This window comes from Larus michahellis, chromosome 3, assembly GCF_964199755.1.
Source record: "Larus michahellis chromosome 3, bLarMic1.1, whole genome shotgun sequence".
NCBI classification, from domain to species: domain Eukaryota; kingdom Metazoa; phylum Chordata; class Aves; order Charadriiformes; family Laridae; genus Larus; species Larus michahellis.
This window is the reverse complement of record NC_133898.1, coordinates 102,397,533-102,414,881: the sequence shown is the minus strand read 5'-3', so window position 1 is coordinate 102,414,881 and position 17,349 is coordinate 102,397,533. Positions and strand designations below refer to the sequence as shown.

General features: G+C 40.6%; 1 protein-coding gene across 1 annotated transcript in view; it reads right to left on the bottom strand.

Moving 5' to 3' along the window:
• EYS (eyes shut homolog) overlaps positions 1 to 17,349 on the bottom strand; it is an 875,293-nt gene that overhangs the window by 15,023 nt on the left and 842,921 nt on the right. The window contains exons 46-47 of the mRNA XM_074581469.1: positions 16,777 to 16,949; positions 767 to 928 (exon numbers count right to left, since the gene is read on the bottom strand). Coding sequence (XP_074437570.1) covers positions 767 to 928; positions 16,777 to 16,949 — 335 coding nt within the window. The remainder of the gene's footprint in view (positions 1 to 766; positions 929 to 16,776; positions 16,950 to 17,349) is intronic.

Below are 17,349 nucleotides of genomic sequence, written 5' to 3'. Positions count from 1 at the left end.
TCATGTTATGAATGCTACATGATGCTGCTCGTGCACATAAATGTGCAAGACACCAATGCAATATAAAGATGAAGTATGTTAACAAAGTAATTACAAAAAATTTACACCTTAAAGACTATATTTTAAAATGTATTTGAACTGGTTGGCAAATTATGTTTTCTTTCCATAAAGTTTTAGGAATTTTAAGTCAGTAAAGTTTAAAATACTTTTATAAAAAGTAGAAATATTTTGGTTAGATTTGTTTTTCATTCTGCATATCTGTCAAAGGCAGAACTTGTATGTTTTCCGTGCTGCACCAGCAAGCTTTTCACATTACATAATAAATAGTTAAAATTCTGATGAACCTTATTAGCTCTCTCATAGTCTGTTCACATTCGCTTAACTTGTTTGATCAGTTTTTACATTGCTTTATTTTTGGTCATTTTAAAACACTGGGCCAACCCCCCCAGCTGTGAATCCCAGTGTAGCTGCACTGAAACTGTGGGAGCAGGATCAGTAAGTGTCTGTTGAAAAGCCGGCTACAGTCACTTTTCAGGGGAAAATGGTTTCCTCAACCACTTCATTAAATACTTGCTGGCTTTGGACTAATCCAAAATTTTGTTTTGCCTGTTTCTTCTTATGAATTTGATCATTCACAGTTCAAAACCCAGTCACCGTGGACAATGAGTTTCAGAGACTGAATGCCTGAATCACTTCAATGTAATGCCTTTCCTTTTCAAAAAAAGGTACCTGGGTGTACGATACCGGCACACTGGAACGTCCTTACCTGACTGAGTGCCCAAATGCTGTGCAGTGTAAAACAGGATACCGTCTGGAGATAGAGGCTGAAACTGTAGTTTGATATGGGTCTTATGCCGGATATAAAAGGGTGCAAATGACATCCATGATGATTCATTACTTCTGAAAGATGGATCACTAATGGAAATATCTGAAAAATACAAGAAATGTCTTCTGAAAGATATTTTGAGAGGACTACATTATTGCGGCACCAGTTGTCTACAGGTATTTTATATAGTTCACAAATGCTGTACATAATACCTCCAATTCTTCCCTTTCCAAAGACTAAAAATAACCTAAATACAGAATAAAACTTAGATAATAGCAAATCAATGCCATTTTGTCTTCTGCGTGCCTTATTTTCATTAACAACCAAGACCATAGTTGTAATGCAAGATAAATGTGATCTTGTTAGTGTTCATGTTCAAATAAGTTTAAGTGTAAATTTTATATTGTTTAAAAATTCAAACGCAAAATACTTTTGCAGGAGTCAGAATAAACATTTATTTCTTCACCATACAGATGAAAGCCTTTGTGGAGGATTTTTAATGAACTGCTGTGTGTGTGGTTAAGAATGTACATTTTAAGTGGAATGAGTCCATTAATCACTGCTGAAATTTGTTTTTAGGATAATCATACTGAGATGCTTGACAATTCAAATTGTCCTGTCTTTGAAACGGAGCACTTTCACGCAGTTATAGTGAAGATACAATGTACGGTTTTGAGGTACACACAACTTCATCATTCTTTTCTCACAGTCACCACTTCTCCCAGTGCTGATTGTTCATACACCCCTAAGAAATGGGGACAGTTAAAATCCCTTCAGCCAACTGATAATTGATTGTGCTTTTCTATGCTGTTTATGAAACTGAAACTGTTTCCAATTTTTCCCAGTATACCGACATTACATATTTGAGGTATAATTATGTTAATTATTAGATCATTCATTATCGTTTGATTGTTAGTTTGCCGTATTTGTGGGTTTACTGCAATAAGTCAAGCTATTTAGATGTGCAGGGTACATTTAGACCGGTGTGTTACGTTTAGACTCTTTTTACTACTTACTTAGCAGCAGCACTGAATGCCTGAACTGTAAGTGCTGCTCCCCTCACTTTTCACAGTTTTCCTGCTGAATCTATGCTGTTCCTGTTATAACAGGCCATATTTTGGTGCTCCCAGTTTCACAGTTTTATAGTAACTTGCTTTCAGTCAAATCTACATTCAAGATGTCCCCGTGGTGCATTCCTAGGCCACCTTATGCGGTCTTTCCACACTCAAGTTTTCTGCATAGCATCTGCTCCTGAATCCACTTGCCATCCAGTTGCACCTCGTACTGCTTACCACAGATGGGCTGCAGTTATTAGCTTGGTACACAGTCAGCGTGCTGCAAGACTTTGTAATTAGTCTATTTGTCACACGGCCTCTCTCAGAATAGGACTCAAGGTGTTCCTGGTGGACTGCGTCCAGCAGACAGATGCACCGTTATACAAGATCCAGATCTCCAACCTGTTATCAGCGTAATGACTTGAGGATGACTCTTAGATGGGTAATAACAACACAGCCGGCCTTTTTGTTCATTCCCCCCCCGCCCCTCCCCAGATTGCAGTTAATACTTCTGAGGAAGGTGCACGGATTTAACCTCGCAAATTCTCAGTAGGTCGAAAAGTAAGTTTACATCTCTGGAATATCAATTATAATGGATTTATGAAATGCTTGAACGATCAGAATCAGGCTTTTGATGAGCCTGATTGATTGTTATTTCTGATGAGCCATATTGTTATTCAACCTACGTATATATTCTCACGCAAACACACTGCGTTAACAAATCACTCCCATCCTAAGCATCGTAACAGCTGTTATGATATCAAGGCTATGCAGTGTCTGCAGTAATATATTATAGAATATATGAAATGCAAAGTTCCTGGCATCTACACTTAAAAGCTGACAGAAATAAAAATACTTTTAAGAGTAGCTATTACCCTGGAAGATAAATAGTAATAAAACTTGCTAAACAGACAAGGCGATGTAATTTATTTCATTAAAACTTACAAACACTATCATCAGGTACAAAAGGTATACTTCATAATTTTCACATGGAATTTTAGGTTCTTGTATTTTTTTTTAGTAGGTAAGAGAGAATGTTCTCCATTACTAGCTAAAGATGTAATCCCTATAACGATGTCTTCATATTTAAAAATCACTCAGAAATAATAATTAATTTTGTACACAGACATTTTTGCTTTATGCATCATTTGGACGTCAGTCTTCTCTTAGCAAATTTTTGCACAGCGAGACTTACATATGGAGGAACTGTGCCACAGCAGTCAATCTTATATTAAAATATGCTGCTGCTTAAAAGGTTGTACCAGGTGAACTGTACAATGAGGCACCTGAAAGTCTTCATGTCAGGTTCAGTTTCGCTTTGTCAATGTACTTAATTCTTTACTGCTTATGAAGGAAGCACAGACAATGACTACTGTGAAAGCAAAACGTTCAGCTGCAGCAGGACTGAAGTGCTACGTTGCTTACCATTGGAAGGCGTATGAAAGGAAGATTGCTATGATAAAAAGCCGTGGTGCAGGGAGAGAAAACAAGGATGAAAAAAGGCAATTTTTATAGTATCGCTCAGAGAATGAATTAAATCCATGGCTTTACATTACAAACACAGTATTAAAAACTAACACGCGCATATTCAGCAGCAGATGTCAGAATGCTTTAGAAAGGAGGTATCATACTGATTTATAGATATAAAATACAATATTCTACTTAATATATTTCATTCTAAAACTTCCAAGATGCAAATATTTTATTCCCATTTTGCTAAAAAAATTGGTTTTCTTCCCAATAAATATATCTGAACAAATGTCAGAAAATGACATATTTTGCCACAATGCAGCAGGACTAACTATAGGAAATACTAGAATGACGTCTAATTTGCTTGTAAATTATCTGTAGATCCCTTAAGTACTGATTATATGCATGGTAGAGATCTGACTTGACAGATACATGGAAATGTGCACCCGTATCTCAGAACAGAATACTTCACTGCAGTGCACAGAGATGATCACTGTAAAATTTCATTTTTCCAAAATTGCATCTATAGACAGACAAACTTTTAAGGTGAGGAATAAGACAATTTAAGCTTTTCAGTTTGCTTTTATGGCAGGCATATGCAAAACTAACACGTGATGTCAAATGCTGAGGTACTTTACTGTTGTTTCCTTGGCAACAAACTTTTTTTTCCTCACCTACGATAAGAAAATAAGAAGCTTGGCTAAACCTACACAAGACAGTTCCTGTATTACACATGCTTACTCCAGAGAAAATCTTTGCTAAAACAATTGAGGTGAATGGATGCCTTTGCCAATCCTATAAGCTAAATTTGTAGAACTTGTGCCGTGTAACTACTACATTACTCACTAGTGCGCTCAGCATCGTGTGGTGCTTTGTAAGCACAACAGGCATTTAAGCAAACATTTCTGTTCTGTGTCTGATTAATGACTCACTTTTCTAAGCTAAGTACTAGTAGCTGATGAAACGATACATTTCTAAATGATGCCAAGGGAAGCTCTAAATCCCGATAGACCAGTTAGAGCTATGGGAACACAAAGTTCCTGCAAGTACTACTGCTGAAGTGTGCTTTTCTTTTTCTCTATTATGCGTTAATATCTTTCAGGTTCCTCCTGCTAGCCTCATTTGAGCAGCCCTGTAATGCTCACACACACTATTCAACAAAGCTTTCTAGGTTGTTCTTGCAGCTCAACTCCCACCAGTGAAGTAGAAATGCTCGTACGCACCCCAGTCTATGTTTTGATGGCATTACATTTTGATAGTTTCTTCAAGTAGCTTGTTGCCACAAAACTTTCAGCAAGCCCATTTTGCTCTTCAGCACGTCAACGAAACTTGCAGTGGAAAAGCCAAACATGAGAAAACTGAGCTCAAACTCCAAGACGGAAGCACAGAGACTGTGGAACAGGGATGGGCTACCCAGCAGGAGTAGAGAGCCAGCACCCAAGTTGAACAGGGATGGAGTTAGGAGTCCAAACTCAGCAGGGGGTGAAACTGGAAAGGCATGTGAAAGGAAACAAGAAGGGCTTCCAACAAGAAGACAAAAGAAAATGTGAGGCTACTCCTCAAAGGAGTGGGGACCTAGCGACAAAGGACGCGGAAAAAGCCAAAATACTCAAAGCCTTGTTTGGCTTATTTTTTACTTGGTAAAACCTGATCAAGCCTCCCTGAGCCTGGTAGCTGAGCCTTGAGGAAGTGAAACATCTACGGCAGAGGAAGAATTTTGGAGCTCATCGGCCCATCAGACATACACATGGGCAGGGCACCAGCCAGGATGCAGTGAGTGCTGAGGGAGATGCAAATATCACCATGAGACTGTTTCCTATCAATAATCTCTGAAAGGTCATGGTGATCGCAGGAAGTTCCTGATGACTGGAGGAAGGCAAAACATCATGGTTTGGATGGATGGGTCAGCCTGTGATACTAACCAGCTGTATCAGTTTGCTTTTCTTCTCTCAAATACTTTTCTGCAACTAAATCTAGCAGACAAGATTTTTCATAGAACTCTGTTGCTTATCACCATTAATCTACTGTCCTGACCACAAACCATAATTTTGTCCCAGTATCTGTTTAATTTTGGTGGTGTTAGAAGCCAGGATTACTGTCAGGGAGTGGCGAGAGCTGGGAGCCAGGGGCCAGGAGTGATCTAACATGGCTGGCAGGACAAAGGTATCTCCAGCCAGAGCCCTGCCCGCAGTGAAGCAAGCAGGACAGGCGTGGGGGGAGCAGCCAGGTCAACTCCAGAGGCCAGATCACCAGGTGGGTCCACAGCGATAAGATGGGTGTTAAGGTCAAGCCTGCAAGTCAGTCTGTGGGTCAGAGTCCAGGTGCAGATCAACACGGCCGGGCAAGGCATGGATGTGACGCTGCTGCAGTGCAGTTCAGAGAGGGAGCAAGGGCAGGAGCCTCTATTATAAAGTGTGCCCCGAGCAATACAGGAGGAAGCTCCTGCTGGAGCTTCTCAGCAGAGCTATCTTTGAGACCAGACACCAGCCCCACCTCTAGCCTGGCTCTGAGACCATGCAGAGAAACTCTCAGGAAGCGGCGGTGGCATGTGCCGAGGGCCCTGGCACATACGGTGCAACAGCTCGTCAGCAATAAACACCTGCCTGAAAGCTTTAAACTCCACAGTCAGAAATCTTCAGTGGTTTCAGCCCTTCATAGAGAGAGAGTGAGCAGCTCCACCAGTTGCTTCTTTCATTTTGGAAAACAATGACAAGTATGGCTGTATGGAAATCCTCATATTGAGATCCAATTTGCTTAAGCTGGTACCTCAAAGATTACTGATATTGCACAGACATGTTTTTTTTCTGTGTAAATACCTGGAAAAACTGAAAATAAATAATTTCACCTTATCTAAATGGAAATGTATTTTTCTGTTGAATTAGCACTTTTTATTTAATCTTTGAAGAGCTAACTTCTTGTAACTTATAACCGAATTCACGTATACAAAAAAAAAAGATAGTTCAACTTTCATTTTAGTGCAGTAATGAGTAGAGCATGTTAACAAAAGTATCAATTATTAACACAACTTTAGAACAATGTACTTATGAAAGCTGTAATTTTGCCAGACCTGAAGCCATTAGTAATCCTTGCTGCCCCTGAGGAGGAGAGACTGAGGCAATCATTATTTTGAGCAATACTGGACCAAAAGATCATAATTTTGTAAGTGAAGTCTACAGTTCTGTTTGGTTTTGTTGCAGTGGAGTTGTAATCTCTACTGCTAGCTAATTAGAGGCCTAATTAGCTAAGAAGTAACATCTAGGAGCATATGGCTAAATCCCTAAAGAGATCTCTGGTTTTCCAAAGCCTAAAATAGCTATTACTAGCCAAAGTCAAAACAGTAGATCTCAGTCTTTCAGCACGACACATATTAAGAGAAGAATGCCTAAGAATAAGTCATGTGAGCCAGAAAATTGTACTGAGAGCGGCTATGAAACCTCACTACCAAGAAATCAATTGGACCAGAAATCTGAACCTGATTCTCCTGCATCTGAAGATATGGATATTACAGCCAAGATATGGATAGTTTTTGATTCTTCTGTCCCATGAATATTTCAGTAAACAAGAAGAAAAAAAAAAAAGGAAAAAAAAAGAAAACCTTATATACCCAATCGCTCAGTGGTCATCACATTCTTTGAGGACGTGACAGATACGGGTTCAAGTATTTGCCTCATGATAGTGAAAAAGAAAGCTTAATCACTAAGCAATTAGGAAAATGTGATACAAACAAAATCTACAAATGTTTAATCCATGCCTGGCTTTGTTAGTAAGCTTGTTCTAGGTATTGAAATGCTTTTAAGATGCTTTCAAGATGAAACCTGCAAGAAGTAAGAACCAGTCTGAGATTCCCTCACTGGGACCACTTCTGGACTGGAAGCCTTCAGCCCTCTGAAGACTAAGGCACTGAGCGTGACTGTGAGTATCTCAGTGAAGTCTGACAAAGCGATTGGAAAAGAATTAAGTATCTAAGACTTCGTTAATCTAGTTTCAAATTGAGATCTTCACTTACTCGTATCTTGGACTGGATTTAGTCTGACAACAGTGCAGGTGTGCTTTGAGGAGGACTAGAGTATAAGCAAGCTGGTGTTCTGCATATTGGTTTGAGAGTAATTAAATCAGGGAAATAGATTACTATATGATTGGAGGGATTAATTTTGGCATTGAGACACTTATATTTAGCCGTCTACACACATTATTTATAGGCATGAAAATACCCATTATGGTCAACTATGACATAAGACAGGATTCAGTTGCTTAAACATGTTTGTCACTTGCCACTGAGATGCTTTAGCATATCCAGGCCGTCCATGTGGGCCTGGCTGGTATGACAGCAACACAGGACACCTGCAGTTGGCAGCTGGAAGCTGTGAGGCATGTATGGCAGTGTGTAGCCAGAGCCTATTTTCAGGCAACTGAATAGCATCACAATGCAACACAGTCAACAGATCTAGAAAGAGAGTCACCTTATCCTGAAGTAGCCTTCTCCAAGGCTCCATTCAGTTTCCCAGACGTAGGTACCTACTGTTATTTTTTCACACCTTCTATTGCCTAGCCTTCCAAGTAAGGCAAAGGTACCTTCTAGGTTGCCTTTCACAACCTCTGTTGCCATTCCAGAAAGGCACAGGTGTCCAACAGATCTTGTGCCATATCTGTGAGCCCTGTCTGGATGCTTTTGGAGACAAGTTTGACTGCCAGGGCATCTCAAACAGCACTAAGCATCTACATTTAGAAAAACTTTTCAGCTAAATAGCTTCACTGACTCTATTGACTAGATGTTCATTAACCATAATGGGAACTCACATGCAGATACTTAAATCTAGGTGCCTTGCCTTTAAAACCAGTTCCTGCCCTTGACAGTTTCTAACTCTGAACACCTTCACAAAATAAGGTGACTAGCATATCTTCAGCAAATCATTCATGCTCGTAGAGCAAGTCTGAAAATAATTCCAGAGCCATCCTGCTAAGTGCTCGTCAGCTGGCTGTATCTTGTTCTTATTCAAATGGGTAACTGGAGCGAACGGTAAGTGCATGATTGAATTTTTATTGAGACGTCGTGTCACTCACGGCTGGCCGGGTGCGGAGGGCATTACTGTTGTACTGCATATCAATTCCTTCATTTCGTCATGCATGACTTCTGCTTGGGTTTATATACGATAAATCCATGGCATGTATTTAAGCAGGCAACTCACTTTATTCTACCTGACATTTTAAATTATACAGATAAATATTAAAAATGCATGTTTTCTTGTGCCTACCATGAATATTGAGTTTACTGGGCTGTTACTGATATAGCTGAAAGTTTAGATTGCTTTTTAGGTAAAACTTTAACAGCACCTTTTATCCTTATAGGACATGACTGCTATAGATACTATTTAAAGATTTTCTCATGTTGCCACAAGGTTTAAAAAAATGATAATGGAGCAGAAAGCTTGAGGGGACCAGTGTCGCTTAAATGAATAAGAGAACACAGTGGTCACTGTGACTCAAGACAACAAGCTAGTAAGTGCCTATGGTTGTCCTTTGAACGGTTAAAGTGAGCCCACAAATTTCCAAATAATAACTATTAAACAGTTTGTGCGTTAAATCAGCAAGTCTAAGTGCATCGTCAGATAAATCCAGCACATGCATGCATGCGTGCACGTGTGCTTGAGTGTTTGTACGTAAGGTGTCTTGTCTAAGAGTCTTGAGCTAAATCATACTGTGAATTAATTTGTCTTACAATAGCAGTCAAAATACATCAAGTAACATTCTAGACTATGTAGAAAGAAAAAGATTTTTATAGTAAAAATTATTCCAAAAGTCAGTTTCTTTCCTCATGACTATGAAGATGGATTAAATAGTTACAGAATTGTTGTTACTTTTTTCTTTTCTGTCAGTTTATCATGTATTTTCAAAAATTTGCCGTATTTTTGTATCAGAACAATTGAATTTGTCATCAGAATAATATCTAGAAAGTTGACTTGTGCTGATAAACATGGCCAAAGGAAGTTGTTTGCCATTTGTTCATCAAGGAAATGGCTTTATTGCTTGACAAGTATCTCACTAAATTGAGGACAGAACGATGAAAACCTCTTTACATTTGCTATCTTATCTTCAAGAGCTGTACGTTGACAGGCAGTATGTGTAGCTATGGAATTCAGAGACTAATATATAGTCGAAGAAACCTATTTATTAACTTATTTCTTTGTGAAAAGGGTAGTAGCATTCCATTATGATGCCTTGAATTCAAGAAAAATTATTTTAATAGATTTTTATGAAAGTATGTGGCACAAACTAATCCTGCTGAAGAAAACTGCTGAGTAATTTAAAACGTATAGAAATATTGTGATGAAAACCATGCTTATTTTAGCCACTGGCAATTCTTCTCCAATACTGCCATCTATAGAATCTTTCAAATATTGCATTGCTGTCCCCTTAAATGACAGTATTATCAGGTCTGTGAAATCTAATAATTAACTAACCTGAAATTATAGGTCTTCTTCATTCCTCTGCAAAATCAAGTCAATTTTCTAGGACATAAATTTCATATGCTTAATCACAGAGTCACAGAATCACAGAATGGTAGGGGTTTGAAGGAACCTTGGAGATTTCCTAGTCCATCCCCCACTGCCAAAGCAGGTTCACCTAGAGCAGGTTGCACAGGAACGAGTTCAGGTGGGTTTTAAATATCTACAGAGACTCCACGGCCTCTCTGAGCAGCCTGTTCCAGTGCTCCGTCACCCTTAGTAAAGAAGTTTTTTCCTCATGTTCAGACAAAATGTCCTGTGTTCCAATTTGTGCCCACTGTCCCTTGTTCCATTGCCCACTGGGCACCACTGAAAAGAGTCTGGCCCCATCCTCTTGACACCCGCCCTTTAGATATTTATAAACATTGATGAGATTCCCTCTCAGTCTTCTCTTCTCCAGGCTAAACAGACCCAGGTGTCTCAGCCTTTCCTGGAGAGATGCTCCAGTCCCTTGATCATCTTCATAGCCCTCCGCTGGACTCTCTCCAGTAGTTCCCTGTCACTCTTGAACCAGGGAGCCCAGAACTGGACACAGTACTCCAGATGTGGCCTCACCAGGGCAGAGTAGAGGGGGAGGATGACCTCCCTCAACCTGCTGGCCATGCTCTTTTTAATGCACCTCAGGAGACCATTGGCCTTTTTGGCCACAAGGGCACATTGCTGGCTCATGTTCAACTTGTTGTCCACCAGGAATCCCAGGTCCTTCTCCATAGAGCTGCTTTCCACCAGGTCAGCCCCTAACCTGTACCACTGCATGGGGTTATTGCTCCCCAGGTGCAGGACCCTACGCTTCCCTTTGTTGAACTTCATTAGGTTCCTCTCTGCCCAACTCTCTAGCCTATCCAGGTCTCACTGAGAGAGCCTTTTGGTGTGTCAGCCACTCCTCCCAGTTTTGTATCATCAGCAAACTTGCTGAGGGTACAGGCTGTCCCCTCATCCAGGTCGATGATGACTACGTTGAATGAGACTGGACCCAATACTGACCCCTAGGGAACACCGCTAGTTACAGGCCTCCAACTGGACTCTGCACTGCTGATCACAAGCCATTCAGCAAGTTCTCAATCCACTTCACTGTCCACTCACCTAACCCACACTTCCTAAGCTTGCCTATGAGGATGTTATGGGAGACAGTGTCAAAAGCCTTCATAAGTTGAGGTAGACAACATCCACCGCTCTCCCCTCATCCACCCAGCCAATCAGTCCATCATAGAAGGCTCTCAGACTGGTCAAGCATGATTTCCCCTTGGTGAATCCATGTTGAGCACTCCCAATAAGTACCTTTTCCTCCACATCCTTAGAGAGGACATCCAGAATGAGCTGTTCCATCACCTTTCCAGAGATGGAGGTGAGGCTGACTGGCCTGTAGTTTCCTGGGTCCTCCTTCTTGCCCATTTTAAAGACGAGAGTTACATTGGCTTTCCTCCAGTCCTCAGGGATCTCTCCTGTTCTCCATGACCTTTCAAAGATGATGGGAGAGCGGCTTCACAATAACATCTGCCAGCTCCCTCAGCAACTGTGGGTACATCCCATTGGGGCCCATAGACCTGTGGGTGTCGAGTTTGCCGAAATGATCTCCACCTGATCCTCCTCCTTTCTCCAGACTTTTTGTCTTACCTCCAGGGTCTGGGATTCCTGAGGACCGGCCTGAGCATTAAAGACTGAAGCAAAGAAGGCATTCAGTAACTCTGCCTTCTCTGTATCCTCCATCACCAGGGGACCTACCTCATTCAGCAGCAGGCCCGCATTTTCCCTAGTACTTCCTAGTACTTGAAGAAGCCCTTCTTGTTGTCCTTGACATCCCCTGCCAGATTTAATTCCCAGTGGGCCCTAGCCTTCCTCGTTGCATCTCTGCAGACTCTGACAACTTCCCTGTATTCCTCCCAAGTGGCCACTGCCTTTTTCCACATTCTGTAAACTTCCTTCTTCCATTTGAGTTTTTCCAGAAGCTCCTTGCTCATCCATGCAGGTTTCCTGCCTCCTTTGCTTGATTTCTTACTCCTAGGGGTGCATCAATCTTGAGCTTGGAGGAAGTGGTGCTTGAATATTAACCATCTCTCTTGGACCCCCCTACCTTCTAGAGCCCTAACCCATGGGATTCCTCCAAGTAAGTCTTTGAAGAGGCTAAATTTAGCTCTCCTGAAGTCCAGGATTGCAATCCTACTTTTTGCCCTGCTTCTTCTATACAGGATCCTGAACTCCACCATCTCAGGGTGCCCCCAACCTTCACACCCACAACCAGCCCTTCTTTGTTTGTTAGTACCACGTCCAGCAGCACACCTCTCCTTGCTGGGTCCTCCATCACCTGCCTCAAAAAGTTATCATCAGTGCTCTGCAGAAACCTCCCGGACTGTGTGTGCCTGTGCTGTGTTGCCTTTCCAGCAAGTATCAGGATGGTTGAAGTCCTCCATGAGAACCAGGGCCTGTGAGGCTACTTTCAGCTGTCTGTAGTAGGCCTCATCGACTTCCTCTTCCTGATCAGGTGTCCTGCAGCAAACGCTCACAACAGCGTCACCCATATTAGCCTGCCCCTTAATTCTTACCCATAAGTTCTCAACATGTTCTTCATCCACCCCTAGGCAGAACTTGATATATTCCAGTTGCTCTCTCAAATAAAGAGCAACTCCACCAGCTTGTCTTGCTGGCCTCTCTTCCCTAAAAAGTACGTAGCCATCCATGACAGCATTCCAGTCATGCAAGCTATCCCACCATGTCTCTGTAATTGCAATGAAATCATGGCCCTGTGACCACACACAGATCTCTAATTCTTCCAGATTACTCCCCATGCTGCGTGCGTTGGTGTACAGGCATTTCAGAGAGGTAATCAAGCATGCAGGTTTCTCTGGAGGGGTGCAAGAGGATCCACCACAGCTAGGCACACCCTTGTTGGCCTTCTGGATTTCATTGTGGGAGGCAGCTAAGGAATATTTGACACAGTTCTTGTTGACCTAGCTTATTCCCCAGTTGGATGTGATGGCATTAGCATTGCCATTTTGGACCCCAACTCCCCAGTTCTTCAGTTTAAAGCCCACCTAGTATCTAGAGAAATTCTAGCTTATGTGGAAATATATCTCAATGCTTAACAGAATGTCAGAGGAACTCCACTGACTCCAAATTTATTGTTGTTCAAGTTTTCCACTGCCTTAAGTGATACTGTTTATCACTTAGATGAGAGACTTGATTTAATCCATCAAAACAAATGGCAATATAAAAAAGGAAAAGCTAAGACACAAATGTTTGGATGCTAGAAAACTGCTTATGGAGATGTCATATATAGTTGCTGTGTTCAGCTTTTCTCTAAACCTTCATTATTGGCCACTGCTAGAGACAGGATTACTGGCTTCACACAGAGACATTGTTCTTGCAAGAGGAATAAGCTTCTGAGATACAACTTAGTAGAGATTAGAATATAATTGCAGACAGTCACTATCAGTAACATGTCTGCATTTTTAATGTTCACATCTCTTAATAATTACTAGTTATGAAAAAGATATTGTGTTCACATATATAGTAATGATGTCCTATAAATCAAACTATCTGCAGCGAAAGGGTTTTCCACTGTTGCTTCTTCCCCAGGAAGAATCACTCTTGACACTTGATCTTGGCCACTTTTTCTCACAGTAGTAATCACACTGAAGCCAGTATGTCTACAATATACTTGCAGGAGAGCTGAAACAACCAGGTCCTTAGAGGTTTCTCCCTCTTCAGACACCCTTTCAGATATCTAGTTATAAAGGTATTCAGTGGGCCAAATGGAGTAAGCTTGAATTCAGTATTCAAAGCCATACAGTAGACTCTTCCAGACAAAGAGCTGGAACCTCTTGTTGGTTTTTAACATTGTGTGTTAATGAAGTAACTACACCAAATTACATGAGAAGAGAAATTAGAGTTCTCTGGTACTTCAGTCGCAAACTTTAAGTCAAATGAACAAAATATTTTATTAACATCGTATTTTGGTGTCCGGGAAAACATAACTACTTAAAAAAAAATCTAGATAAACTACTTCCCCTGAATTCCTAATCCTTGTTAAGGGAGTGCTAACTACGAATTAAGACTATGCCAGATCTTGGCAATGTTTGGTTGCCATTTATGCACTTCAGGATTTGGGCTGGTTTTCCTGTGTTGCTGTTACAATTGTGACCTTTTCAAACCAGTGGAACAGAACTGTCATGAACAGTCTTAGAAATAGTCTGAGTCTGGATGCAATGTTAGCATTAAGTAAAAAAGACTCCTGCATAAATTTTCCATTTCCTTCCCATTTCATTACATCCACTTTTATTTCTGGCAGTATAACTTAATAATTGTTTTGTTTGTTTACATCAGTGTTATCTCTAGAAACTTAACACACTTGAAGAACCAGCCTGTCTTACGACCGTTAATGGGTTTGGCCAACACAGTTACACCCAAGACGCGGAGCTTTAAACTATTCTAAAATGAATGTATTACTTTGCCTTGCCTGACAAGGCTTTGTTCCTTGGACCCATTCAGATCTAATTTCCAACTTCTCTTCCTACTGCTCCTTATGGATGCTTGCCTTTCCAAAGTAGGTGTCAAATTTCATAGATATCTTCCTACTGCACTTCAGTCACCAGTGTGCTGCCTACCTGTGAATTCAGGCCGTATGAGCCATTAAAACTGTGTTCTTTAACTGATCTTGCTCTCCCTGGGTTTACTCTTGCTCTCAGTTTTCCAACTACTAAACACTTGTCAGTGCAGCTCTGACTTCTAAAGCTTAATCATAAAGTACTTTATCTCTGTGCTGATAGTCATTGCATCCTTGGTGGTTTCAGTTGCTGCTCTAAGCAGGACACATCACATTACTCTTTAAGAACAGTTACGTCCTCATCCACACGTACACTTTTGTCTCTTATGTACGTAGTTCATAAAGAACCACAAACATTTTTAGTGTCTGCCAGGCAAATTTGTGCCTCATTATTGACAGTTTATGTTTAAGTACCCTTAATATTTGTGGTCAGAGTACTCTTCCTTATTATTGTGGTTCTACCCCTACTGCCCCATTTACTCACTTTACCTGACCTGTTCTCGCGCAATCCATACTGTTGTACTGTATTTACCAGTTCGGTAAAGCCCTATTTGTTCTTACTCTTTGTTATCCTGTGCTTTTTTGCCTCATAAATCTCTTCTGTCTTTTTCTCACACTTCTTTCCTTCTTTCTTGCACATTCGTTAGTCTTCATCATTTAATTTCCCTTCGTTCTCTCCTGGTCCCTTGGGCTGTTCATTGCTCTCTGTCTCTTTTTCTTTTGGCTCCAATAACCACCATCAATCCAGAGATGAGATATTCAATCTTGATAAGCAGCTGTTTTTTAGCAATTTGCCATCCACTAAAAGTGCAAACTGTGCTTTGAAAAATCTCATGATAATTCATTATTCTGCCAGAGTAAGGTGAAAAGCAGGGCAAAGAGTTTGGTCAGGACCCATAGTCCCTATTCATAAAAAGAAAGCTTTTAAATAAAACAGAGAGAAACCCTCTAATGTGTTTACCAGGAGGAGGAATTACTAAAAGGATGACAATCTACAAGAAATACAATTTTCTGTTGCTCAGATATAAGCTATTTGTACCGGTAATAGTGGCCATCATAAGAAGATCCAAATCTATTCTGAAAACAGAACACGGGAGCGTTTACCTGATTAATCACCTGTTTTATGCGCACATGTCTTGGTGATCAGTGTCCTGAATCCAGATGGCGTTACTTTTGAAAACATCACTTGAAATGAGAATTCAAAGTTGAAAAGTTCATACAAAGAGCCCTGAAAAGCTGTTGTAGCAGAGGCAATAGAGCAAGCCCATTCTTACATGGAATAAAGAATTTAACAATGGCTTTCCAGAAGCTATATTCTCTTTGATTTGAGCCTACCAATTGCAAGTGCTTTCTGTGATGGGATTTTAAAATTGTATCAATCTATAGGCTGGGACTGCAAATTAGGTCAAATGCAGTTCAGCTTGTCAGTTTTGTGCTTGCAACTCGTTCTGTAGGCACACCAAGGGAGGCTGGACCTTGGCAGGCAGTTTGACGAGGGAGCTATTTAACAGAAACTGGAGTTGTCCAAAAGACGTAAAGAGAGATTCTCGAAGGGAAAACATAAGCTTGTACAATATTAACTAGAATCTAAGAGCTGTGGAATAGAGAGTGCGGAGTGTACTACACCCCTTGCACAGAGAGGCACTTCAGACACTTACAGGTCAAGCCCCTGAGCTTGTAGCACCTGTGTATCCACATTGTCGAATATGCGTTGGTACAATCTCTCAGAGAAGAGAACAGACAGATAAAGGATTCCTATACTTGAGGGTAAGAAATGCAAAACCGGCAAACTGAGGACATACTTTGAGGGTGACGTGCTGGAAGACAGCCAAAGGAGAACAGACACTTGAAGATCATTACAGTGATGTTTGCATCTTTTATCATCATTCTCAGTACGTGCCTACCCAATAGCTGGTGAAGTCAACAGGAACCTCTCCATTAGCGTCAGCAGAAATTGGATAAGGTCCCAGGTGCTTCCTACTTCTGAAGCGTACTCAGAAGTGTACTACTGAGGTCTTAAGTGTATTTCTCGACATACTTCATCATGGTGAGCTTTGGAATTGAACTGAGCACTATAACGCTGCTCTGCAATGCTTCCTGTCCCCTCAGTCTCTGACAATGCCGCACTGCTCATGAATTTGGTTGACTGATTTCAAAGAACTGAAGGAACAAATGGTGTTAAAAATAAGCGGAGTCAGAAAACACTAACAATTCATAGCTTTAAATTACTTGATTTTTCCAACAGAAAGAAGCACCACTTCCTTAAATAAAATCTGTTTTGTACTTTGTGTCTCTATGTCACATTTCATTGATATATTACAAAATACTGTGTTTTTTATTATCACATAACTCTACGTACGGCGTACTATCCATTTGACATACCTTGTTCACAATATGTACCCGTTGTTCCAAGGGGACAGTGACATGTGTAGCCCTTAGGCAGCGGCACGCAGGTACCACCTTGCTTACACAGATGTGGAGGATGGTGCTCTGGTTCACAGACTGACACTGTTTCTGTGCAAAATGCACCTTTCCACCCAGTGAGGCAGTCACAGCTGTGGTGGGTAAGTGAAAGGAAAGAATGCAACATTATTACCTAAAGAAATCAAATATCAGTAGCAATATAACAAAGATTTTCAAGTTTGGATACCTACATTAAGTCATTTGATCCAGAATGGTTAAAAGAAAAGTGTAGTAACAAAACTTCTCATTTAACTTTTTGATATGTTTATTTTATTGTAAAAGAAAACCATACCTAGTAGGAAACATTTTATTTTCAATCTTAGAACTACAATATTAGCACCCGTAAAAAAAAAAATAAAAAAAATAAAAAAGGCAGCTTGTAGCTTTTTTGTGTTTTGCTCTACAAATAACTCAAAAAGACTTTGGCTTCATAAACTAGGAGGAGTCAAAGTGGACATTAAAAGGGAAAGGAAAGCAGTGAAGAGCAGCCAT